The 27,731-nt window shown below is 39.9% G+C and overlaps 1 protein-coding gene across 1 annotated transcript; it reads left to right on the forward strand.

The window, feature by feature from the left end:
* The first annotated feature begins 2,401 nt into the window (after window positions 1-2,401).
* LOC110053001 (uncharacterized) lies at window positions 2,402-27,628 on the forward strand. Its single transcript, XM_020759187.2, has 30 exons — window positions 2,402-2,546; window positions 2,779-2,825; window positions 3,386-5,091; window positions 5,768-5,861; window positions 6,617-6,753; window positions 7,336-7,615; window positions 8,250-8,475; window positions 9,059-9,221; window positions 9,337-9,536; window positions 10,097-10,274; window positions 11,201-11,241; window positions 11,428-11,798; window positions 12,148-12,449; window positions 12,678-12,864; window positions 14,301-14,615; window positions 15,102-15,910; window positions 16,091-16,444; window positions 16,787-16,950; window positions 17,967-18,075; window positions 18,334-18,547; window positions 19,112-19,320; window positions 19,658-19,882; window positions 20,134-20,334; window positions 21,042-21,224; window positions 21,907-22,004; window positions 23,848-24,075; window positions 24,425-24,787; window positions 25,077-25,256; window positions 25,653-26,475; window positions 26,865-27,628. Exons 3-30 carry the CDS (start codon window positions 3,504-3,506, stop codon window positions 26,900-26,902), a joined length of 8,280 nt encoding a protein of 2,759 aa, XP_020614846.2. The 5' UTR covers window positions 2,402-2,546; window positions 2,779-2,825; window positions 3,386-3,503; the 3' UTR covers window positions 26,903-27,628.
* Window positions 27,629-27,731: the final 103 nt, after the last annotated feature.

The raw sequence follows: 27,731 nt of genomic DNA on the forward strand, positions 1-27,731 counted from the left end.
TGACTCAGATCAAGGAAGAGTCGCGGAGTTCTAGTAGTTGTTCTCGATTCTCTTTACGTAGGTAAAACATGGTTTCGTAATTTCGAATAATCTACCTGAAAGACTTGCAGCATGAATCAGTCAGTCAGTCAAGGAATAGTTCGCCTGGACATGTAGTATGATGTTTTGGCTAAATCGAATTTTTGACTTATCTGCTCGGTTCTGTAGGACCACTTTAAGTCTAACATGATAAGACAAACCTTCGAGCTTACTTTAATTTCTTACGACTCGTCTTGTTTGGTTGTTGACACGTTAACTGTCGTAGGTTTTATTTTATTGTGTACTTACGAGTCAGGCTTAGTTGGTAATTCGCTTAGTTACTTTTGCTCTAAGACCGGCAAACAGTCCTATTTACATGCCTATTTCATACGTTTGCTTCAAACACTCTTGTGAAAGCACCTCTGTAGCATTTGACCGTGGATGCCAATTGAATTAAAGGAAAACAAGTACGATTTCGCGAGTAAACACGATTTTCCAGGTTTAAATCAGAAATGCAAGTAATCAATATAGATTAGATTTCAGTTTAAAAGCCGTGAACTTGCTTAGTGTCCACTTTTCATATTGCCAGGGTAAACTGGTTTTAACTCAAATTTAATGGAGAATTTTTCGTGAAATAAGGAATTCAGTTAGTTGGGACATGAGTAGTTAAATTTAGAGAACATGGTTTACATGAACATAAGTCCACGAAGGCAGCTTACGAGTTTGGCCAGTCGATTCACGGAACACTGAGACCTGAACTCGATCGAACTAAGAACTGAGCGGAGCCGCAAAGAAAACAAAAAGCTTCTCTGTGATAACTGGTGCCGAGTAATCGGCTTATTCGACCTGGGTTGAATAACAAGATTTTCAATTCTTCAAAACGAGATTTTAAACGTACTGCCCAAAATATCAGCTTAATACAGTATTATTTTAACGTGCTATTTATTACAGTAATAGCCCACGTATAAGAACCTGAATTTTTCAGTTTAGCCTAAATAGGTTCTTATATAAATGGTACTTAAAGCATATTTAGACTACCAAGGTTCTTAAAATAGGTTCTTATATTTTCATATGAATTTCATCTGAATACACTATATATATTAGAAATATCATCTCATAATACAGTATAAATCAGTTCAGTGCAGGTAAAGTATATGTCGTTAACAAAACATAACAAAGAAACTCATGTTGAGAAGCTGAGGCATTGCCCATTGGGAGCTTACGTTGTTTTGATGTTTTGCAGTTTTTTTATTTCATTGGGATATATTTGATATTTTACATTTAATATTTTGTGATTCTCACAGAGTTGGAGATGGTCAGAAAGCTTTCTTTGATACCGTAGTAGAGTACAGTACTTGCAAATACTTGGGGAATTATTTGGATGGCAAACACAATAGACATACAACATGGTACTTAAGCTTGAAAGAAAAAAAAAGTTATGTCAAGTTACTTTAAAATAGATGATCATCTTAATTCAGTAGTTTCTACCTATACACTTTTACAGCAACCCCACTGATAAGAACCTAACTTAAAATGTTAGCGTTAATAGGTTCTTATGTGGAGGGGGCTTAAAATAAAAATTTTAGCCTAACAGGTTCTTAAAACCCAGGTTCTTATACGTGGGCTATTACTGTATTTCTTCTTATTAAAGTTTTAGTAACCCACTGATTCTTTTGTAACTCTGATACTGTATCAGAGTGAAAGTTGTGTCTGGTCGGAAGACGAAAAACGAGTCTCCGACAAACAGGGAACTCAAAAAATTACGAGATTGAAGTTACTGCACCATCTGGCTGGGTTTTGTTATGGGCCTGATGTAAGCGTAAATAAAGGATTACGCGCTAATAGACCAATTTCGGTATATCAAAACTCAGCCTAAAACAATAGACCTCAGCACGAGGCTCTGGGGAATAACTACAGAGTTTGTGGGATTTATTCCTCAGAGCCTCGTACTGAGGTCTATTGTTTTAGGCTGAATTTTAATATATCGAAATCGGTCTATTGCGTCATTAGTTGGCCGTCTGGCCCTCAAAGAGCCTTGCAATCCTGCTCACTCAAACGTATCTTCGATGTATTAAAACGACAAGACAGTTCTATGAGTACAATATTTATGCATCTTAAATACCAGCGAGACATCAGTTCAACGTCTAAATCGGGATCTTTAGCCCGGTGTACAGCCGCCCTCAACTTGTTTTCGAGGAGAGTGGGTGTCTGAATACAGGCTAATTCGACTTTGGGGCGGTCATAGTCAAGCAGTCCATCAAGTATGGATGTTTCTGCGTTTTGTATGTGACTATTTTCCTTTTTTTCCCTTCATGGACACCCTGTCCACAATCACGCACTTTGCAATATTTAATATTTGAGGAATGCTGCTTCTTCCAATTCGCGCGCCGTCACGAGTTGGTAGCGAGCAAAATGGGGCGAAATCGTCTCCAGGGCCTTTCAGGCGCTGAAAATTAAGATGGCGGACACGTCGAGGATAGTAGATAGGAAAAATCTTATCACTTACATCAGAAGCACATCACCTAAAGGTGATATGCTTCTGCTTACATTTATTTCATATTCGCAAACTTTCTTTGAAATGTGGCATAGTCGCAAACTTTCACCCAAATGGGATAAAATGTCGGTTGAGATCGCAATTCACGTTCGCTGAAATGGGAGGAGATAGAAGAACGCGAGATAAGGAGCACACATTTTTCACTCTTACTCAAGATTTTAATTTTGCGGTTTTTGTCGGCTGACTGGAATTTCTCTTACTTGCAGACTTACTGTGATGCAACAAGTTCTTGTCAACCGAAGAATGAAACTTGGTACGTTGTTTTCTCGTAGTTTCTAAAACTGGAGTGTAATGTTAGTAAGTTTAGCTATTTAATTATTTATTTGTGAAATTTTACGATAACTGCAGAAAATTCTCGCACGCTCATTGGCTAATTTTCATTGTCAATAAGCGGACAGACACATGAATTTATAATAGGCCCTTTGCAGCTAAGCCATCACGTGACCTATTTTTCATAAAATTATGGGCTATAACTTAACGAATGCCAGAAATGGAAAAAGCATGTCGGAAATATAAAAATGGCCAAGTTTGAGACCCCCATCATTAAAGAATGAGATTTTATGATGGTCTGAATTTTTAAAAGAATAAGAAGATTTGTATGGAAAAAGTTGTTGGAGAGCAAGGCCTTGCTCTCCAGCAACATTTTCCATACAAATCTTCTAAATTTTCCTAAAATTCAAACTGTCGTATAAACTTACTCTTTAATTCCAGGGGAGTCAAAGGAGTCAAAACCCCATATAGAAACAGACCACCAAAAGGGAAGAAAAAAAATTTGTTTCATGTCCAACAATTAATATTTTAAATTTATTTCAGTTTCGACTGTTGTTCCCATGTGCAGACGTTCTGTGAAAGCGTGGACTTATTTCAAAAGATTTGCAAGGGATTTTCACGCATCTGTCCCGCTTTAGGGCATGAAATTAAAGAAAATATTATGAGCATTGGAACACCGTTTTCCAGTCACATGATGACAGCACCCCTCACCAACACTATCGCCATTAGTATGACACAAAGTGGAGTTATCATCACTTCTGGTGGCTCTGTTTCTGGTGTCGCAGGCTCGGCTTCTGCTGGGTCCATTGGCTCTGTTTCTGGTGTCTCAGGCTCAGCTTCTGCTGGGTCTGTTGGCTCTGTTTCTGATGTCTCAGGCTCAGCTTCTGCTGGGTCTGTTGGCTCTGTTTCTGGTGTTGCAGGCTCAGCTTCTGCTGGTTTGGTTAGCTCTGTTTCTGGTGTCACAGGCTCAGCTTCTGCCGGGTCTGTTGGCTCTGTTTCTGGTGTCGCAGGCTCAGCTTCTGCTGGTTCGGTTGGCTCTGTTTCTGGTGTCGCAGGCTCGGCTTCTGCCGGGTCCGTTGGCTCTGTTTCTGGTGTCGCAGGCTCAGCTTCTGCTGGTTCGGTTGGCTCTGTTTCTGGTGTCGCAGGCTCAGCTTCTGCTGGGTCCATTGGCTCTGTTTCGGGCATCTCGGGCTCAGCTTCTGCTGGGTCTGTTGGCTCTGTGTCTGTTGTCTCAGGCTCAGCTTCTGCTGGGTCTGTTGGCTCTGTTTCTGGTGTTGCAGGCTCAGCTTCTGCTGGTTCGGTTGGTTCTGTTTCTGGTGTCCCAGGTTCAGCTTCTGCTGGGTCTGTTGGCTCTGTTTCTGGTGTCCCAGGTTCAGCTTCTGCTGGGTCTGTTGGCTCTGTTTCTGGTGTCGCAGGCTCAGCTTCTGCTGGGTCTATTGGCTCTGTTTCTGGTGTTGTGGGTTCAGCGTCTGCCGGGTCTGTTGGCTCTGTTTCTGGTGTTGTGGGGTCAGCCTCTGCAGGATCCCTTGGCTCTGTTTCTGGTGTTGTGGGCTCATCTTCTGCTGGGTCTGTTGGCTCTGTTTCTGGTGTCGTTGCCTCTGCTTCTGCTGGTGTCGTGTCTATGACATGGCCTTCTATAGTAACTTCAGCATTCGGCAGCATGATAGCCACAATCAGCCCTAGTGCCCATAGCCATGTTCTTATGAGTAGTTTTGCTCACAGTGGTCAACCATGGTGGTCATCTTATAACATCAGTGAAAGGATGGAATGGTGGTTACATTATATAAAGAACAACACTGATTGCAAGCATGGCGAAAAGTTCTGTGGCTTGAAGCTTAAATGTATTCCAGATGACGAGGATTGCACCATACATCTTACGAATGACATGATGCGCAACTTAAGCAATACTGCCTGGTGTGTCAATTGCTCTTCCAACGAGTACTTCTGTCCATTATTCATGCAATGCATAAGTGTCACTGAAAATTGCTCCTACCACCGTGTACACCAGTGGATTAATTCTGGCAATACAAGTGATGAGCTGGATTTTGATATGGCTTGTGGCTTAAATGAGACCTTCTCATTTGAAACTATGACATGTGAATCTAAAGGTCCTTCACTAGGTGGCAAGGAACACGTATGTACTCATCATCAGGCTTTCTGTCCATACAGTGCATCATGTAGGAATAAGACAGACTGTGATCCCTTCCCAGCATTGAACTTCAGCAAGGCATTGGATGACGCCACCTTTGGTAAGAATGATACATTGGTTTACTTGTGAGAGTTTTGAACCTCCAGAATTAACTTAAAAAGAGCGAATGTCGGTAAATATTGAGCAAAATTTGGATTTTGCAGGCTTACGTGATTTTAAGTTGCAAATCAAATGGCACTGTACCACTGACAGGAACATTGAGGTTGAAATGACTCACCCTCCATTTGATGCTACTCCTGTGCATTGAAGAATTGTTTTCTATGACAGCACTATATTTAGGAAGGGCCTTTTTACATGGTGTAAAAGTTACTATTATTAAGAAAAGGAATCTGTCTTTGGAAGCGCTTGTTTTGTTTCTGGAAATGATTTTGGAAAAGTGAAAATAGCTCAAGTCGAAACCTGAAATGTTATTAATAAGTGCTGTGTAGGTCATCTTGCATTCACAAACCAAAGTGCATAGGGAGGTTTTGGATGGCCCCTATCAATTGAAAAGAGTGTTTTTTTAAGTAGCATTTACAAAGTTGGAATTAGCAGTAATTATGAAGTGAATTTACTATGTAACTATTTTAGAATCCCAGAAACAGTTTGCAAAGAGGATTCTGTTGGTAGTGATTACATAAGCTGTTCACAATAGTAGGAACTCTGTTTAGAGGTGGTAAATGACATTCTTTTGTTATCAATGATTCAAGACCCATGATTTCTTAATTTGCCTTTAGGCTGGGCGCATATGTGCCAGATCAGAAATCTAGTTTGTCCAAATGTTGCCCGTGCAGTGATTCAGTGTGAACATGACATGCACAAGTGTAACTCGTAAGTAACAAATGTACTAATCAATCAAAGGTTCTCTCTACATGATATAATTATTACCTTTTTGATCAATTGCTGAGGTAGAGTTTTGTACACCAGAAATGGAAAAACATCTTACTGTGTCAGGCCGTTCCTATTATATTGTTTTGTTTTCAGTTTCCCTACTGACCCTCTTTTGGTTAAGTAAAAGAAAAAAAGTTCTAGATGTACATGTACTGTCTGGCAAGCAAAATTTTACTTTTTAACTCATTTGACATTCTCTGTTTTAAACAATAAGAAAAGCATGTGATCAAGTCCTTTTGAAAAGCAGTCTTTTATACCTAATTTATTAGTCAAAGGTTTTACAAACACCATTGTTACTGGAACAAATACAGACAGACACAGTATGCTGGTCGTAGGCTACTGCAGTCAATTTTCTCTTGCTATCTTTTCAAAGTACATTCATTTCATCTTGTTTCTAAATGTCTATTTAACAGTAATATCATTGTAGACCATGAGCTTCTTTCACCCAGTAGTTGGCAAAGTGGTCAAGCCCTGAGCAAACTATAAAGTTGGTGAAAATTGAGAACAGCTTTGGGCCAATTGACATGATATCATATATTATGGAGAATGATGTTATTTAAAGATTTGTCTGTCAGTAGTTTTAAAATTTGTAAAAATTAGTTTATCAGACATAAGTCTATCTATGGTCACCATGATACATTTTTTTATTGCATTGCCACAATGTACTGTTTATTGAAAATCTCAAATTCTTGCAGGAGCTGTCCTGAAGGGGAAAAACTCTGCAATGATAAGTTCTGTATATCTGTAGATGAGACGTGCTGTCCCTTAGGAAAAGTCCTTTGTAATAAAACTGGAGAGTGCTTACCAAATGGAACGATGTGTTGTCCAACAGGTATGTTACACGAGATGTACAACTGATTTAATCCTCTGCATTGAGAGGCTACATGACCTATTTCCCAGTAAGCCATTCTAGATAACAGGATTTTATGGTGGTGATAAAAAGCAGACTTGTCAATCTGAGGCCAATGATGCTGAATTTTAAGATAACAGTGGAACAATTATGCATTAAAATGGCAATATTGTAGGCAAATTGCCATGAAAGATAAAGTCTGCATGCAAGTCAAGTGACCCATCAGGCCTGTGCTTATCTCCGTTTCATTAGCATTTAGTGACTAGTAGCATGAATACGACTAGTCGAATCCCATGTGGAGATCTGACTGGGATCCCTGGATGGGATATTAGATCATTGCAGGATCACCCCCAGAATTAAATTCACCATTATCCATTTAAATACACCTGGGTGGAGAGAGGCACTGTGAGAGTGAAGTGTCTTGCCTGAGAACACAACACATTGTCCCGAGGCAAGGCTCAAACCCAGACTGCTCAAATCTAGAGTCAAACCCACTAACCATGAGGCCACTGCACCTCCACAATGATGCAAACAACCCCTAATCATTTTGTTGTCTTATGTTAGGAGAAGAACATTGCAAACATACTGGTGACTGTAGTAAACCATCAGATTGTCTACCTCCTGTTGCTAATGTGACATTTCCCACTGTATGGAAGTATCTTCCCCTTGGTGCCAATTTAAGCAAGGGAATTTTTAAAGATGGTGATGTTGCTGTAGCACTTCAGAGTGTTGAGATGCATGGGGTTGATGGATCATTAGAGTTTTATGGAAGTTCAAAGTGGACAACTGTTCAAGGTCTCTCTCGATCTAATGCATTGGTGTTAGGTCTATCAAGCTACCTAAGGTAACATGATACAGGAGGTACATGTACATGGTCTGACTTTGAGTATAATGTTTTCCTTATTAAAGTGGCTCACTATAGTTTTACGAATGCATGCACACGAGGGATGAAAGCTTTAGTAATCTGCATGCACTCAAAGGAAAACGTCAGTGTTTTTCCATATTTTAAGACGTTAACATGACTGCCAAAAGCAAAACTGACAGTGAATTTTCCTCATTGCCTTCAGTGAAATTCCATGAAATTTGTCAGACTAGCAATAAGTATTTTATTTAAGTTGGAGTTAGTTTTTCAGGGAAATCTTTCTGACCCAGTTTTTCCACAGCTTGAAAAGACATACCGTGCAAGTTTGCCTAAATTCAAAAAAATGACTGTACAAACCTTACTTTATTGTGTTTAAAATTGGTATTCCGCTGGATTCAATGTAGTGTGATACTATGATAATAAGGTGTTTACATGTATTGAGTTGATTAAGTGGGGTACAATTTCAAGTTTTGTGTTGACTGCCTGTAGTTTCCTGGACTTCAAGACAAAAAATAGAGAATTCTTAACTGATCAAAATATTCTAAAAGGAAAAGAAATCCCAAAAGGAATTTTTTTTAGAAATGTTGGAACTTAACTAACTTTTTTTCATTGCTAGATTTGCATCTTCCAAGAATGGATCACATGGCATTGTGTTAGTGAATTTCACAACCTATAGTGATGAAAGCAAAATTGGAAAATATGTAGATGCATCTTCTCTTACTTGGAATTATGGCCAGACAATTGCTATTTTTGAACTGCCATCACTAATACCACCTAAAATTGTTTACAATGGCTCCACTTTTTCGGTGGCTGAGGATAGTAAGGGTGATGAGTATTTTGAGGTAAGTTTAATCTGTTCCATACATAATGACCTTCTATCCAGTTAGTGTGAAAAAAATGGTTTTAAAGTAATTTGAATAAGAATTGCATTGTTGTACAGCCCAAGAGCTACTTTTTGAAAGGTCATACTCGTTTGCAGAGTACCGGTATGAAATTAACAGACCCTAAATAAAACCACATTGTAACGGGGACATTTTCTACTTTCAGACACACACTGTATGTCACACATACACTGGTCAGAAACTAAACTGATGACTAATTAGCAGATAATTAAGATATTTTAATTTTCAATGGGTGACAAGTAATTTTTTAATTTTATACAAAATGAGATGATATGTATTATTATTCAGTTTACAAAACACATGTAACTTGCACCAAAAACTGGATGTTTCTTCAAACTTAATTTGAACATTTGGTGCTTCTGTTTTGAACCAATATTTTTTAACTAGGAAATGAAAATTAAAATATATATCCTTTTATTAAATGATCAAATTCTACTGTTGACTAAGTATATTGATCAGGGATTTTTTAGTTAAGGAATTCCTGCCAGTAGTTTAATCATTTTCATTGGTGAATTTCTTTTAGGTTTGGGATCAGCTGTACGATAGTTCCCCAAAAGTGGATTCAGATAATCACATTCCTGATTCTATCTTGGGAAATGTCAATCGGCAAATGTATGAACTTTACGTTGATTTACTGGAAGAGATCAGCACTCTGAAACTTGGGCTGCGAATAAAGGATACATCAGGTATGAAAGTCACTGGGGCAGCATTACAATTAGCCAAAGATAATTTGTTTTGGATGTAATTAAGTTCATCTAAGTGTCTAATGAATGTATTTTTCTACTTGATTATATTTTACAGAGAAAATAAAATTCAAGGGAGGAGCACGTAAGGATTCTTCTGCAGCGAAGACAGAGCTTCAATTTATTCCAAGGGCAGACTTCAATGGTGATGTGCACTTCTCTGTGGAGAGCTACCTGGCTACTCCAAACATGTCATACCTGGGTATTGCATACTTTTTCTCCCCTGAAGTGGCACAAGCTCTTAAAACAGTCATAAAGGTTTGTACTGTTTGAACTGGGAGCTACGACAAACTGATACAACTTTAATTTGGAGTCCACTATTGAAACCTGCCCACACCAAGCATTCTATGATCCTCCATTTTGCTTTGATTTCATAGAGCTTATGTTCAAAATGCCAGTTTCCCCCATTTGTTACTGCAGTTTATCCTGAGTGCATGTTGGTGATGCCAGTAATATTGCCTTACCTTATTCCCCCTTCCCTGAGACAGACAAATGACATGAGGTTTAGATTGAACACCTACAGATTGTACACGTGTACCTACATACCTGTCCACTGCCTGCTTGTCTGCCGACCTACCTGACCATCCACCCAACTACCCACCCAACCACTCACCTACCCTCTTGCGTACCAACTTACCTACCTACTGTACCTAGCAACCTACCTTCCTGTCAGCCTGCCTACCTACCTATTTAATACCTGCCTGCCTGCTTCCTTTCTAAGCAAATCCTTGCTTGCTTGGTCACTTGATCTTATGTTTGTGAAAATTTACTTACATGTACACACTTACATATCATGATTTTCCACTGTTTTTTCAAAGGGAGATGATCCAGAAAAATTACGTTTGGTCAAGGAAGTCCTTTATGGGATCTTGACAGATAACTTAAAGCCTGCTGTCAGTAACATCCGGGACGTTGCTAGCAAACTTAAAAATCCAGTGCTATCAAGCCAAAAAGTTGCACAGCTTGTCAAGGATACTGAAGAGGTCATAAATACAAGTAAGTTTGATTTAGTTACCAACCTGACCTCCCTGGAGGAACAGAGATCATGGCCCAGTGATGGTAGTGCCCTCTAACACCAATGTGGCCTGGGATTGATTCTGGCCTGGTGTCATAAGTGCATTGAGTTTGTTGTTGGTTGTCACTCTGAGGGTTTTTCTCCAGGTACTCCTGGAGTTTTCCTCTCTCCACAAAAGGCAACATCTACAAATTCCAATTCGACCAGGATAGAGGACCTGCATGAAAACTAACTAAGGCTGATGTTGCTTCCTCTCTCAATGTTTTTATTTATTGTGTACTCCCCAGCAATTTCTGCTGTAGAAACAGCTGCCAACTATGATTCAATCCAGACAAAATGTAAGGTTCTATGGCATTGCATAATTAACCAAGAGATGAGCATGGTAAAGTCTACATCCAGCCAAGACTTCACACACCATACAGCTGGAGTAAATCGCAGTTTCTTTAACATTAAGTGACTAGAACCCATTTGTACACTTGGGTGGAGATGAGGAAAGGTTGAAAAAATGTTAAATTGGACTAGTCTTACGGTCTTATATTTTGCTCCAGTGGAACAGTTTGAGGAGCGCAAACTACATGTAAAACAAGTGAACTCAATATACAGTGAACTAGTGCCTGTAAATCACGGTTAACTTTGTATGAGAGCTTAAAGGAGAGCTTTCATTGTCTCTATTTGAGTTTTTCACTGATAAACTGTCAAAGTAAGCTGTGCCCATCAAGCATTGTTCCACTGTATAACAACCTTTCAAAATTCAGCAAAAGATAGGTGAAGAACTTTCCTGATATCATAATTAATGTTGTAATTAAATACGCTATGTTATAGCTGACTGTTTTCTTTTTTACATTTTTTCTGGCCATGGTTATGTGACATTGAGGTATCTCATTGAACTGTACTTAAACTTCCTCAGGTTATCCTGTAGATTTGGGTGATGATGACCCTTTCCCACAGGTAAGTTACTCAATGCATTTCAATACTTGTGACTTCCTGCTATGCCTGTAGCATTACAGAAACTCTGCCTGATCATTAAGCAAAGCTCAGATTTGAAAACTAATGAAGGGCCAAATTATGATTAACGATTAGAGTGTGAAGTGGATTCTATGTGTTGGTCAACATTTTAATGTGCTTTTCGCACAGATCAATTCCAACCTAAAGCGTGTTGAAGTCAGTGAAAGGGGAGACATTATGTACATTGGAAATGTTATCAGGGTACGAATATCGGTTACAGCAGTGAATGACAAGCCAAAGGTTAAAAGGAACAGAGGCAATCTTGTCCCGCTTCCGTATGACCTAAATGCAACAGCATACACTGGTTCTGTGGTCAAGGATATCCTTGCTGAACTGGCAGAAGACGTTGATGACGAAAATATGGATTTTGGAGCTGCCGTTATTTCTCTAGGGAATAGCTCCTTTGGAAAGTGGCAGTACAAGATGAATGACTCCTTGGCTTATACAGACTTCAATTTTTCCAGTGATTCTGAAGTTCTGCTTCTCCCTCCTGAAGCTAGGTATATAAAAAATCACATCATGAATTATCTTTCTTTGTTTTAATGATACTTGTAGCTCTCAGAGATTTTGGTGTCGTATGACGACAAACAACGTAACACATCTTACACTTTGATAAAACTAACAAGATGTTTAGCAACCTGAGACTACGGTAATTCTTGGTATTAATAATCCATGGCAAAAACAACGAACCTCTGAAAGTATTTATCTTCCTTCCCGTACTGGGTTTGTTGTCACACCCTTTAGCAGGAGGACTAAATAGGAACATACTTGGTTTTAAGCGCTATTTGCACTCAATCCCAAGGTAGCTAATCAGTCAACGATTTATGAGATCACCATTTTATACTGTAGGATTACCATGCAACTCTACAACCAGGATGTCTTCTGGAGCACTGCAGAAGCATTTGAGAAGGGAGCTTATATTGCAATCAAAGCCTGGGATATGACAGACAACAGGAATCCGGGGGTGCACGATAAAAGTATTGAGGATAATGGCACGTCAATTAGTAAGAAATTTGTCAATTTCCTGCTTCTGCGCCGAGGTTGTGACAATAGAACAGACTTTCCTGCAAGGAATGATCGATGTGGTGTTTGCAGAGGAAAGGATGAATGTGTCGCATGCGACAGTGTGCCTTATTCAAATGCTACAATAAGTAAGTTGTTTTTACCTATACACATTCTTATAGGTCTGCTGTGTTTGCTCGTATTAACTGAAAACGTGTATTCCTGAGAAGATATCGTAAACCAAACGGTTTGCTGTGCTACAATTGTTAACAAAATGATACTTGCCTATTATCATAAGGTAAAGTTGCGATTAAAAAAGATACGATTAGTGACCAAAAGCACAATGTAAATGTGTTGCTTTTTTACTGTGTCTACAGATCAATGTGGTTATTGTGTTGGTGGAACTACCAATTTAACTCTGACACACGACGTTGACTGTGCAGGAGATTGTGACAAGAACATTAATGACTCGGTCTTGACTTGCGGAAGATGCATGAATAAACACAAAATTCAGAATTTTACTGACTGTACTGGCACGTGTTTTGGAGGAGCAAAAATAAACACGTAAGTAGGAATAAAGAGCTACTCAAATATCTCTAGACCCAACGCATGAAATATGATGAGTCTCTCAGCCACTAATATCTTAGGAGACAGGAATTAAGAGGGTTTTCTTCAGTAGTTCTCAAACTCATTAATAATTCATCAAGTCAGAACAAAGAAAATCAAAACCGTGAAGAAGGTTTAGATTTTGACGATTTTATTCTCCGTTTACTCCTTAGTTTTTGTTTCGATTGAGAAGATATATCAAACACTCGAGACAGTGTTTCATCGGCTATCCACACACCACGAATTTCGTCAAAAATACTCCGCTGCGCGTCGTATTTTCAACTCTCTTCTCGGTGCTTGGATATCCCGATGAAACACTGTCTCTCATGTTTGATATATTACTTCGAAATTTTTTTGAAAGATAGTTCTCTTATTAGGCTCCTACGCAGACATTTTCATTAGATTTATTATTTATAATAGTTATGAAACTGCACGAATTTTTTTCTACAAGAATATTGTTGTTTTTTTTTGGCCGAGGGTGAATATTCTTATTTTTGTGTTTATTGCGAATATTCTTAGATTATAGCGTATTACATTTCTGTTTTCAAATGTATTTGGTGTCTGGATGGTGTTAAATTAATTTTGGAGCCAGCCTGCGGGCATTAAAGCCTGATGCCACACACATAACCTCTTGCAGAAATTTACTAGACAATGCTGTTTTTGTTCATTTTTGGCTAGTTTTGCCGTCTAGAGAAAGGAATAATTTTATTGTATTTCTAAACTTTCAATACACAAAATTATGTAATTTCTTTTCAAAATCTTAGCCTCGAGTTTATTCCTAAAATATTCTTAAAATTTCGCAAATTTCAGCTTCGATATTCTAGTTATAAAATATGTTCGTATAAAAAAGAAAGAGTGTAACTTATTTCAACCTTAACGCTTGCGAAGGTCAGATTTGCGATTTTTTTCTTTTTAAAAAAATAATAACCATTTGTTACAGCAGCAAAGATGTATGTAAAGAATACCCACACTCTGTCACACATATGCTAGAGGTTTAAAACGAATTTCCATAAGCGAGGCATGTGGTGAATTTAGAACAAGCGACATTGTCATGGAGTAAGGCCCTTTTTTCTTAAATGGCTTTCATTTGAGGTCATAAACCTCTGTATTCTAGCCATCTTGTTTCAGTCGTCGTCTTATGTGGTTGGTCGGGACATTTTGCCATTAATCCAGCTTACAATACCCGATACCTGATCAAACAACTCTTATGTTTCCCGCATTCTTCCCACCCCCCAGTAAACGCTGATATCGCACACGACAATAACTCCTTTTATCTTTCCACGCAAATTCAATCGAACCTGCGACGAATGAATTTAAAAAAGGACAATATTAGAAACACAGGAATGAACATATCACAGCGAGTCATTACATTGTCATTATTTGATGTGATTTAGATGCGGTAACTGCGCCGGTGGCAAATCAGGAATACCAAAGAACCTTGGAAAAGATCTTTGTGGTCTGTGTAATGGAGACAACACTACCTGTGAAGACTGTGCTGGTGTTCCTAACGGAAAATCAATACCAGACTTCTGCGACGTTTGCCGTTTAGAAACTGATGCTGCATTCAACACTGGTTGTTCATCATTTGGAGAGTTAAAGCCCGTTAGCGGGGAGGCTGGTGCGGCGACTGTCGTAACGCTGAAGGGCGCTGGCTACCAGAAATTAGCTTTGCGCGGCTGTCAGTTTAACAATTCCGTCTCAACTGAAAAGTAAGAACTTGTCATTGATATATTCACATACGTTTTAAGATTTTATGTTTGTTTGATATATTGTTGAATGCGATCTGCATGTTACTGTTATCTAGTGCTACCTCCTCGTGTTACTTTGACGCTGTGCTGATTTGGTGGAGCTCGTCCAATATCCCTTTTGTTAAACAAATACATGAAAATTTGTGATTAAGTCTCAGGATAAGTCAGACAAGTTGAAACAGGACATTCACTGTCAGAGTTCAAAGAGAAATACTCGTGAAGCAGTTACTTCGAATATTGTTGGTGAATAGCCCTAGGGAGGTAACAGTGCATATAGAACTGAGCGACTTTGTCTGGCTGAAAGTAATTTGTTTTCCTAGTACAAACGAAAGTGATTGCGCGGCACTGAAGCACAGGAGAGACAATTATTAATGGCTTGGGCATTAATTCCTTGCGAGAAAGGACTTAAGAAATAAAAATACATTGTATGTTTTTTTGTTTTTGCAGACATAGTTCCTCATCCAACGATCATACTTCAAATATTATCAGAGTGACTGCACCAACAGACTTGCCTGCAGGAACGTACAGCATTCTGTGTACGTTCTCTAACAGTCTCGTCGTTGAAACTGAGGAAGCTGTCTTTACAGTTTACAACAGATCAACCATTTCTCTGTCAAGCATTTCACCAAGCGAAGCTGAGATAAAAAGTGCAAGCTTCAATGTTACCATCACTGGGACTGGATTTGTTGACACTGGTTATATTGCATGTGTGAAGGCTGGATCTTCCGCCAAGCTTGGACGTGGTTCTTTTGTGAATGCTACTGAAGCAACCTGCCTATTCCGTACCACTGCCAATTCTGCTTTGTTCAACGTTTCATTGGTCTTTGGAGAGAACGATCCTGCCGTTGACTCCAGCGTGGAGTTCTCATTCTATGCTATCCAGCCGCAGGCTCTGTCCGTACGATTTGAAGACAATCCCAGCAAACTGTTGTTAACTTTCGACAAGCCAGCAGCATATACAACAGAAGACCCTGACCCTGATTTGGATTGTTCTGACTTTTTTGACCAAGCAACGCTGGGCAAGTTCGCAAGCGACACCAAATGTGCCCTGCTCACAAGCAAAAAAATGATTATTAAATTAATTGGCTCTGGTGCCACCATTGCACCTGGCGACACAATAAACTTCAAAAATGGCAGTTTAGCTGCTCGAGGAGAAAAAAACACCAAGTTTGAGTCTGGGAACACCACACTCACAGTAGGATCCCCTCCGAACCCCCCAGTGCCAGTCATCAAAATTCTTGCACCAACTATAATAGGTGAGTAGTAACTTTCCGACCTGTGATGGGGCTTACATTTGATAGGTTTCCTTAAACGTATCCCTGACGTAGGAGAGATTTATTGGTTACCCGTAATCAGAAAGAACGTATTTGGTATTTGTAAAGAATCAAGCAATGTAAATTTCAAATGAAATCACTCCAACATTGTTTTTTATTCAGGACCATGTGCTAGTTTGGAAATCAGTACAATCTCGAAAAATGGTGGAGGCCGTGAAATGAGATTTAAGTGGTATGTAAAAGAGAAAGTCGGCGTGTCAAACGCGACTGCAACTGACATGGAAGCCCTCAATTCAACTCTGACTGCTCTTCAATCATTTTCACCTTACACTACTATTGGAAGTGATCGCATAGTCAGGGATGTTGAATATGAAATTGTGGTTGAAGTTAGTAACTTCCTTGGCGAGAGCACAGAAGCCACTTTAGCCGTAACGCGAAAGGCAGAAGCAGTCCCAGAACTGGAGTTAAGTTCAACAGGTGAAAGTATCCTGCGCTCCCAGAGACTCTTTCCCCGCGGTAAGTTTACTTTATCCTTTTATGATTTGTTTAATTGGGTGACCTGTGGTAAGAGAGTCCTTCAGTGTGCTGAGAAGCAAGGGCGACCACAATAAACATTAGGCGACTGCTTGAACTAAATGGTTGCTTTGCATCCTGTTTTTGTTACTTACATATAATACAATTCGCGTCTAAATAAATGTGGTAAATGACAATCGGTCATACAAAGGTAAACAATGGCAAAAATTGATGGTAAAGAGTGTGTCTGGAACATACTGGGAGTTCTTAGAGACAAGGCAGTCTTGTATGCGCTTTGTTTGATTGTTTGATTAATTTAGTTTGATCTACTTTTGTTCTTAACAGCCAAAGTTACGTTGCCTGGGTGTAATGGATCAGATTCAGAGCTCAATTTCATGTATGTGTGGGAGATGAAGGACTCGTCTGATGAAAAAGTCGACCTTGGTAACGACACTGACTTGACAAGACCTTATCTTCACTTAGATGGAAGTAACTTGAATGGCGGCGAGGTTGGTAAACCTTCCAATTATAAAATAGCAAACATTTAGCCGCACTGCTTCCACTAAAGGAAAGCTACCTCTCGTCTATTATCCAATCCCTCAGTGTTTTGTTAAGGTGTCTAAAATATTCCTGCGCGAAAACCAGATGTGACATTGTCGCATGTGGAGTCTTCCACAGTTTTGGGCGTAAACACCAGAAATTATGATTTTTTAATTACCGTTACTGAAATGAAAGCAATGAAAGAGATTATTGATAAGAGCAGTCCCCTCAAGACAGGTGCTTAAACTCAAAACCCGCAGATTAAATGTACTTACTATCACTTGATCTGCCAACCCTCCCTTCCCGACTCAAAAAAGAACAGAAAACGGAAAAACAGAAGAAGAAAAATAACGATAACACATTCAGAGCTCGAAACCACAACATGCCACCTGAGCCAAGCGCGTGGAAACATGTAATGACTGTTAAACCCGGAAACAACACGTAAATACACTTACTTTTGTTGTCTAATCACTCTGCGGCGAAACGAAAACAAAATAATTTCTAACTTAGTATAAGTAAGAAAACACCAGTCATATAGGGGGGTGGGGGGTGGGAGGAGCATCTCGTTTATTGATCAGACATAAATTGCCCTGGGATAATTATTAACACAATAAACGTAGCAAACAAAAGCACGGAAATTTACTAAAACAAAATTTCCAAAATGAACTGATCAAAAGCGGAGATGCCGTCGAAGTGACACATTTCCAAACACCTCGAAGTTCGTCAAAAATACTCGTATTTTCAACTCTCTTCTCCGTGTTTAGTAATGTGGTCAAACACGGTCTTTCGTGTTTGATATATTGCGTCAAGATTACTTGGAAACGTCGTTTTTTTTAGCGTTGATATTCATTAATTTATAAACTCAGTCACGATTGATTCCTCAAAATCAAAGTAAAATTTCTTTAAACTGTCAATAAATATAAAGTGAAATTAGTCATTGCCTTTACAAATTTAATTCGTTGCTTTGGTTGTTGGTTTGTTTTAGAGGTATACCCTGTCTGTGAAAGTGTTTGATGCAATGCGTCCTTCTATTCGAGCCTCGGAAAGCATCGAAATTGATGTGCAGTCCAGTGAATTGATTGCTCGTATTAAAGGTATGAGAACAATCTTGAAGAATGTCATTGCGAGTTATTTTGTCACTAAGCTTGAAATGTCAGCTGTCTCCCGCCGCCAGTCTTACCCCTGAGTTTTTCTTGCCGGGGGGTTAGGCCTAGGGCGTGAGACAAGTGTTACTTTAGGCTTTAATTCACTTGAATGTAGAGTTAATAAGGTATAATTATACCAGGTGTTATTGTAAATACCAGTCATTGACTTCCACAAACCCTGAGTGATTCCCATTGTTTTTCTGCCAGGTGGGGTCTCCTTTGATGTTGGTTACGGAGATTACTTAGTGCTGGATGCAAGCGGCTCGGAAGACCCAGATGAAAGCTCTGATGATGCCGTGTATCTGTGGACTTGTTTTGACAGCTCTGGGTTTGATTGCTTCGTTGACGATGACCGTGTACTCTTCGAAAAGACTGCGAAAATCAACAAAAGTGTTGCAACATTTTTTAAAAGTGGCCAAACGTAAGTGTTGGTTTAACCTTGTGACTGTGTTGTACTCTGTTACAATCAATGTTAATCAGCGCTTTTATTGGCGACGGCTCCTTTACATTACCCAATCAAATGAAAATCTCTCGATTACTCCTAAGTTGTGGCAAATGACATTCACGGAGCTGAACCGATAACCTGGTTTCGAGGATCTCTCTTCTTCCGGCCCCCTCCCTGGGGGAAGAAGAGACTTGAACGAGGTCTTGGAGTTCTTTTCTTTATTTACAAGGTTAATCGCTATAGCATTGAACCCGTCCTTAAAATGGCAATGAATTATCAAGAAGGTAAATAATCATACTCCCGAAAGCCTTCACGTGGAAAGTAATGTATGATCAGCGTTTCCTCCCCACTCCCTCTAACAATGTGACTTGTGAAGGAGAGATGTTACTCTACTTCCACGTAATAGTTCACTTCGCTAGCAAAACATCAAAACATCATAAAACGTCGATAAAACATCACCAATCCTTGGCTATAAGGGACCAAGGTTGGTTGTCTCTGATCTCTATGTTTATTTATTTATTTTTTTTTGAAAACTTACAGCTATGACTTTCGTTTGAAGTACCGGAAAGGTTTCCGTTTATCCGAAGCGGAAGTCAAAGTTCAAGTTCTAGCCTGCACCCCTCCAAAGGTCACCATCGATGCTTTAAAGTCTGTCATGTTCAACACTGCAGACGAAATAATGATCACGGGTCAAGTGGCAGCGGTGGCACTCAAAGTGAATCTTGAATATTCATTTGTGTCAGGGGATGGTATGTATCGTGATCAAGGCTCTGTTACAAACCGTGCACCTCACATGTCACATAGCCTCCCTTATCCAAGGATTGCGTCACAAGCATCTCTTTGAATCAAGATTGCGAACGTGGGTCGTTGACGGTTGATTACTGTTTGAAGAGACAAACCATGTTATAGGCAGGTAGTGAATCAATGGAATACACATCTACTGATTAAGCAGTGGCATACGGTTCACGAAGTAATTTTCTGTGCCTCCATACACAGTGACAACTGTTTTCTTAGTTTAGAAATGAGGTGAAGTACACAGGTTTTGAGGTGAGCACAAACTTAAGCTGTTTTTTACCCTTTTTGTAGGTTTGAAGTATGTCGCCGATCTGTCGTCAGTTGCTGCAAACAGTAAGCTGGTAACTGGAGAAAGTTTTGAAAGTAAAAATGTTCCACTGATGAAACGTTTTGGATTTTCTTTTAAAAGAAACAAGTTGCAGCCGGGAGATTACAGGTTCAAAGTTTCAGCTAAGACAACCGCGTGCTCTTCGTCCTCCGAGACGACATTCACCATTAATGGTGCTCCATTTCCAGGTAAGGGGTCTCCTCAGACCTGGTTAATAAATTACTCACCTTCAAATCGAACGATAGAAGTAGAAAAACATCAAACTAATTAACAAATGAAAAGAACAAAGGATGGCTGAGAGAGACTCAGAGGAGAACTTGACAAATTTTGGTTCCAGTTTTCAAGCTGACGATCCTTTTCCTGTGTGACTGATGTAGTGAACCGATTTGCTAAAGAGAGATAAGCTGTTTTAATGTGTTTTTGTTTGTGTTTTTGTCAGGTACTTTAAAAGTGAGGCCCTCGAGTGGTATTGCTGTTGACACCCAGTTCACACTAAGAGCAGATCTTTTTAACGACGATTTAGCTGATGATCCCTTGAAGTACAAGTTTGGTTTTTATGCGATAGAGGATGGTAAAGAAGTTAAAAGATACTTGGGCTTCGAGACTGCGCGGCAGCGTAAACGCGTAAAATTGGCACAAGGTTTGTTTGACCGACAATCACGCAATCCAACCTTTCTGTGTTTACCTTAAGACGGGGTTCTACATGAAGGCCGTATTTTGGCTGGGTATTATGGTTTTAACGCAAATATCTGGTTCACGTTTCAAACAGTCAAGAATCTCTGTGCTCATCTACACTTTGGGCTGCTTTGTAAATTTTTGGGTGATTTTCAGGTGTATTTGGAGATAAACAGTTTTTCTCAAAGGATTAGTAAAATTTATGGAAATAGGAAATTTTGAAGATTTGGTGTTGTTTTTGAATTAGAATTTGAAGTTAAAAATTGGCAGACGTACACCAAACAGTTGTCCACCAACCTAGGGTGCCCTTTAGGGGCGTTCAACTGCCTGGTGGTGTTCCATAACCTTTTTTTCCCTTTTAATCCCTCTTTGAACTTCCTAAAATTTCACTTGAATTCAGGTAGACCCCCGCCTTAAGTTCTGTTACCTGGATCGTCACGTAACGCTTATGTGGAGGATGAGAGCATTGGGTGAAGACCAAATACTGGTTGCCAAGATTTAATGTTCAGTGTAAAGGAAGGCTGAAGACTTTGTGGCTTAGGGATGAATCTAATATCTGAATTTTTTTGATGACTTGGGAAAAATCAAATTGACGGCTAATCCTGCATTTATTAAAGCTCAGATAATTTTTTCAAGTTCTAACATTGTTTTTGTATCTGTTTGGGACGACAGGCGATAGTGCAAAGAACAACACAATTCGCGTTTTTGTAGAAGCTTTCGATAAGTGGGGTGCTTTCGTAACGGTGGAGGAGACCGTGACTGTTAACCCTAAAGTGTTCAGTCTGTCCGATCTGCAAGACTTAAAAGCGTCCGTAGAGGCACTTCAAGAGGGCGGGGACGTGGATGAGCAGTTAGGTATGTGGCTTCTCTGTGATATCACTTCAGTCTAGTGCTACATCACGGTTTCTGTCAGTCTTAAAGGGTCCTAGTCAGCCACACCGTTGTTTTTGTTTACATGCGAGAGTTTGGCTATTATATTTTATTCGGAGCAATGTCAAAACAAAGGATATCACTGTGAAACTACTAAAGATAATTACACGTACTTCCAGGACCACAACTTACAATAAAACAATGAGATTTCGCATCATCATGCAGTATGAATAATTTCGCAGTCATTGATTCAATCGCTAGGCACCGGTGCCATGTTTGGCAAATCGTCGTAAATTCCTCGAAGAGTTCCCGATTCTTGTCATCCAATCAAAAACTAAAACGAACTCTTAGTCTTCCGAATATCCTCATGTCAACTGAGCACGATGGAATACATTGAGGATAAGCCGTGTTGCTTAGCAACTTTGGTGGCATAAACTGCGCGCTTGGTTCATTGTCGGAAATAGACAGGTGTCCGTCCCCCTCGACAGTTGTGATGAAATCTTGGGAGTTGGAAAATGTACAATTTGTTTACAGCTAGTTTGCAGCTTGGGCTGTGAATCTGAAATTTTATAACGAACATAAAAGTTATGAATCCTAAGGCAGCCAAGTTATGCAGAATTAAAACGGGAATGACAAAAAATGGTGAGCGGTGACGTTTTTGTTGTAGGCCAAATAAACATCATCTGGGAAGCTGTCAGGGAAACCGGTGGAAGGGATGATGAGAAAGAAGCCGTCAACCAACTTAAAGAGTCCCTTGCTTCCATGGTAAGCTTTTACGTAGACCTCGTGTCGTCTGCAAAAAGAGCACTGTCTCTTATTTGCTACTGTGTCTGATCATTGACGTAAAGTAAGGTAAACACTATTTACAGTGGGTAACACTTGCTGGGGGGTGCTCCCTTAATGGGCTATATAGGTATGTGGCCCCAAAGGGTATGGTTTTCAGACGTTTTGATTAGAAATAGGGTAGCGATTTTGGCCTTAGTGGTCATTAATAGGGTATGTTTTTGCACTCTAGTCTTGAATTAGGTATGTTTTTCAAGCTACTTTTCATCAATATCGATATAAGACCATCAACAAAAGCCCTTCACAAATTATGTTTGCGGCAATTTAACATTGGTCTGAACTAGGGAACTAATTGTAAGGCAGGTCTGAAACAGGGTATCGATTTAAGGGTCAGGTCATACATAGTGTATCGAATTTTTGGTTAGGCCATAAATAAGGTAGGGTAAGAGTTTTGGGAAGTGAACCGCATACCCCCACCCCAGGGTAACACTTAACAGTAACTAGAATTACTCTTCTTTACTATTAGGATTACAATATATTTGCATTACAACTAAGACTAAAAACTACCATATGTACAGTTCCCCAAAACGTCCCAGATTACAGTATATTGACATAATAAATAGATTCAGGCTAGCCTAAAAGCGTAGCTCCTGGGCCGGGTTGTAAGCTAACCCAGGAAAAGGTAGAATTTTGATTTGAGTTTTGTAACTTTGCGGTAATATCAAAGAAGTACACGGTAAACCAAGGCTGCATGTCTCTGTCAATCCCATTAATAATGGTCATAGGACTGAGTACAGTCCAATTCAGTCTGTAATCATACGAGTGATGAACAAAATCGGACGACCGCGAAGCGGGAGTCCGATTTGTTAATCATGAGTATGATTACAGACTGAATTGAAAGACCCGATCTCCTGTTACCAATTAATCATAAATATTACAATTTCCCACTATTTGAAAAAATAGCGTTTAATAGTCATTTTTAAATATCATAATTAAGAATATGGGAATGGCTTGGAAAATGGCTGTTAAGTTTCTTTCAAAACAGTCACTGGAAACTAAACCTTCACAAAGTCAGTCTCTTGAATTGGTTACTATAGTGATTGTAATCAATGTTGTTATTGATGGATTTAGTGGAGAGGACTTAAAATGATTGGCTCATGTAACTGTCCGCTTACAGGTGTCCGATTACAGCCAACTGTCCGATTACACTGTCCGATTACAGCTTTGCAGACTAATTAAAGCAAAATACACCAGTTTATGCACCAATCACATTTGAGGAAATTGTAATTGTTATGATTATTTGAAGTATGGCCGCCATGTTGTGCGACTCCGTCGTCGCCGTCGTGCGTACGCGCCCACGAGCAATACCGCTAGCCATGATAACCATGAGAAAATCAACTCGTGGGTTTCCTTTTCTTTCCTATATGAGTATGGGGCTCCGGAGCTTCGCTAAAACTAAGGACTGAAAACTACATTATATTTTTGACGAATTACAAAAAGTTTCCATGTTTTCTTTGTTTAGCTAGAAGCTCTATCATGCCAGTTCCCTGCTAATGACTAGAAATATTCCTCCTTCAAAACTCTGTTGGCTTTCATACTTTGACCCTAAACAAAGAATGAGACAGAAGAAAAAAAGACACGCTTTTTGCCAACGTAGGAAACTTCTGCAGCTTTCTTGAACCAACCCAATAAAGCTAATATCGTGTCAGTCGGTCACGTGCTTAGTGTTTGGTTGCAGTATGTAGCCAGCTTAAGGTCTAGATCTGAAGCTTTCCTTCCTCTTTGTAGCAGTTTAGAACTGATATCTAGTGATTTCTCTTGCCAGGCGGTCAGCTTACTGGAGGCAGTGGAAGGTAATAGAGATGGTGAAAGGAATGCCTTGATTACAATGGGTACAACTACAAATGGCGGCGCCGATTCGTTCGAAGACGGAACCAAAAACAACATAATTAAGGCTGTTCTCAAGCTTCGAAAGCTTCCCCGACAACCTCGCAGGAGGCGTAGAGCTGTTGAACCTGAAATTTTAGTCGTCGAGCCATTACTTGCTACTGATGTAAGGATCATATTTAATTGTTGATTAGGTGTAGAGGTGTCCGTAGTGTTCGTGTGTATTCATGTTTTGGGTGAAAATCTTCAAACCAGGTTTTTGGTTATTTGTCTTTGTTGCAAATTGTGTTCTAAACAAAGTCAAAACTGATATGAAAGTATTTTCACTAATAACAAATGTGAACCACAACAAATACACCACTTTGTAACTGTGCAAGGCTGATCATTCACGGATCAACCAGGTTCCGATTTCAGGATGTAAGACCATAGATGGCTTTTACTTCAAACAGTAATATAATGAGTTTTATCTCCATCCTTTCTTAACTGATTTTCCTTACCGTCTCGTTTCTTTACAGGCTGAAAAAAGTTTGATACCTGTGTCAAATCTGATATCCCCAGCTGTCTACACTGAATCAGAATCTACCCGCAAGAAAGACTTCTTATATCTTGTCGACTCAATCGGACTTCAGGTGTGCGCTGGCCGAGGCGTTGGCGCCCCTGCTGTGTTCGCCGTGGCATCCCAGATGGCGATGCGTGCAGTTACAACGAACTTTGATGGCATAGCTAGTACTACAATCGATATGGCATGTTCCGATTGCCCTTCAGTCGTGGCTCATACTGCTAAGATGACGCTAGGAGAGTCTCTGCAGGATGATTACAAAGAGTGGCTCTGCGCGACAGGAGAAACTTGTAGTGGAGCCTGCCTTCTATCAACTCAGGTGAATAATTTGCTGATCAGTGTTGTGAGCTTCTGCTAATGGCAGAAAATCCGCTGATTTCGCTACAGTCACGAACAAGTATTGTTCAATGGCCTTATTTTCGCGAAGATTATATTTTGTGTATTTTACCGAGCCGTTTAAGGTTCGCGAAAGCTAACGCGCCGAAGCTATCTTTTCAAAGAAAAATGTAGGGCAGTCATCGATAATCTGGCCAAAGTGTTTCCTTCCTCGTCCCATTTTACAAAATCTTACATCTTAGACAATTACATCTGTTGTTTTTCTCTGTCAGTTCCCTAACGACCTGTTACTGAACGAGAGTGACTCCAGCCGTCTGACTGACATCGTGGATATCAAGCTGTATAACCCGGTAACCAAGCGACTGATTAACACAGGAACCTTGGAAAGTCCCGTCAACTTCTTGATACCGCTGAAGTCAGGCAAGACATTCCCGAATGAGAGTTACGTTGAGGTGGGTTTTGAACCGACATCCTCTTTCACGAGCTTCTCCAGACAAACGAGCGCGAAGAACGGTGATTCCAAATTGAGAGGGCGCATTTTATTGAACTGCTTGTGCGTGTTCCCAATGTGTACCACGTTCTCACGACTTATCACTCCTGCTACATACGGTTTGATTAACTAGTCAGAGCTGGAAAACCCTCGGGAAATGTGGTGGGAATCAAATCACCTATCTGATTAAAAGATCTACCTTCTAATTGATCACTGAATGCATGAGATTTCTCAGAGCTAACTAAAGATCTCATGATCCTAAATGCATAGATCTATTGACGGTTTCAACTGCTCAACCTCTCGAGGTGTGCATATTAAAGAAAAACCTAAAAGGATATTTTTTTGTGCTTCTCTCCAGTGCAAACTATGGAGCTCAGGTGAAGCAAACTGGACGAATACCGGATGTGTATCAACTCAAAGCGCGTTGGAGTCTGGTAATGTGACTTATGTGGAATGTAACTGTGCGCAGCTGGGATATCTCACCGTGTTTATTGGTCCAGCTACCACCGAACCTCCTCCTACTACTGCGGCAACTGAAGCTCCAACCCAAGCCTGCGACCTTGAACCAATAAGCAAAGGCATTAATGTTACCTTTACCTTCAATCAGTCCTACAGCAGCGTTATTTCAAACGACAGCCAAAAGGCTGCCGTCACAAAGTCTCTTCTACAAGAGATATCAAGCGCACTTGGTATGGACGAATGCAGCGTACAGGACTTGGACCTAAAAGAAGGCAGCATCGTGGTGTCATTTGTTGTGGTTCCCGCAAAAGATCAGAGTACTGCCAGCCTTGAAACTGCGGTCTCCCAACTCGAGACCAAAATCAAGTCTGGTGACTTAAACGTGACCGTACCGGGAGGGATAGTTCTCTCTGCGGACCCATCATCGTTCGCGTCTGTAGCGTTCACGCCATCAACTGTGGCCACTGCTACTACTACTGCTGCCCCCACTGTAGCGGGCACTGCAACTGAATCAAGCGGCTTGAGTGAAACAAATGTAATCATCATTGCCTGTGTGTGTGGCGGAGTGGCATTGATCGTCATCATCGCCGTCGCTGTGTATTGCTTCAAGAAAAAGACAGGCGAGGGAAAGATCTCACCAGCAGCCACACCTGAAGCACAGGAAGACCTGGAAATGAATGAACGCGGGCGTTTCGTTACTAAGCCCAGCAAGGATCATCGTAGTAAGTAGTTATTCATCCCGTTATTTTAAATTAGCTTAATATTATAAACATTGAATTATCAACTGAAATAATTTACATGCGTACATTCAACTCGAGTTTTTTTTAGTCAACGTTCACTTCGGCTCTTTTTATAAGGGTCGTTAAGTTGCTAAATCCGACTTTCCTATTTAAGAGGAGTAAAGCCCGTTGAACTCAGCTTCCAGCCTCAATGGCTCATTTTTCGAGCAATGTTTTTCGCTTTCCGCAGACAGCTAGATTTTATGATAAGCTTAAGAAGCTAAAACTTAGTATCTTGATTGCAACACTGATGTAAGGCGTCCCTGTGCTACATGCAACTAACTTTATTGTTTGCTAATGTCCAAATATTTAACGGGTCTCTTTTGTTGCAGGTGCCAATAACAACATGGCTGTAGATCCTGACGCGTAGATGTTGTCATCAGTCACTGACAAGTGGTCTACTCTAGAATCTCAGAACAGTTCGTTGCATGAAAACGATTTCTTCAGTGTAATCTACTAAGAATCCGCCGAACGCTGCTTTTTGAACTAAAGGCTGGTCCGACTAGAGGCAGAGGGCTTACAATAGGCAAGACTCGCACTTGAATAGGGAAGAATGCGGAAGTTCAAATTAAAAAAAAAATCATTTTACAAAGAAACAGAACAACAGAAGATCTGGAAAACTTCTTGGTTCTCCAGAATGCTAAGGTTCGCGAGAAAAATACCATCATTCAGTCCCATACCAACTGTGTTCTTTAGACAAATGGTTTGCCCCTCGAGTATTCTTCTTGGTCAAATAAATGATATTATCTGTGAGTATCTAATGCATAATGTTCGTATTCTATGGACGAGGCTAAAAACACGAGTTAGCCCCGTGTGACAAAAGAAGTCACTCCCTGTCCCCAACGGCTGTTGGAGTTGATGATAATACACATGAATTGTATGTTAATCACTAAAAAATTGATTGCATGATTCGTGGAACATCTGTAACAATCACATACCGTGTATGCCAGTACACTAGTATTCTTGTATAATATTGGTGTGTTTTTAAAGTGCTCGATGGATTGTATGTTTGAGGTGCAATTTTTATCTTTTCTTATTTTTCTCCGTTGTGAGTGGCACAAACGTTTTTTGTTAAATAAAGCGTGTAGTGAATGAATTAACTTGTCACTTGTTCATTCGATCCGTAGTAACAAGCTTGGTTCGATCAATATCCATTTTTTTTTTTCCATGGAGTGACTGTCATAAAGGCTCCATAAAAC

The sequence above is a fragment of the Orbicella faveolata genome, unplaced genomic scaffold (genome assembly GCF_042242905.1).
Source record: "Orbicella faveolata isolate gen_17 unplaced genomic scaffold, um_ofav_v1 contig_3, whole genome shotgun sequence".
Lineage (NCBI taxonomy): Eukaryota > Metazoa > Cnidaria > Anthozoa > Scleractinia > Merulinidae > Orbicella > Orbicella faveolata.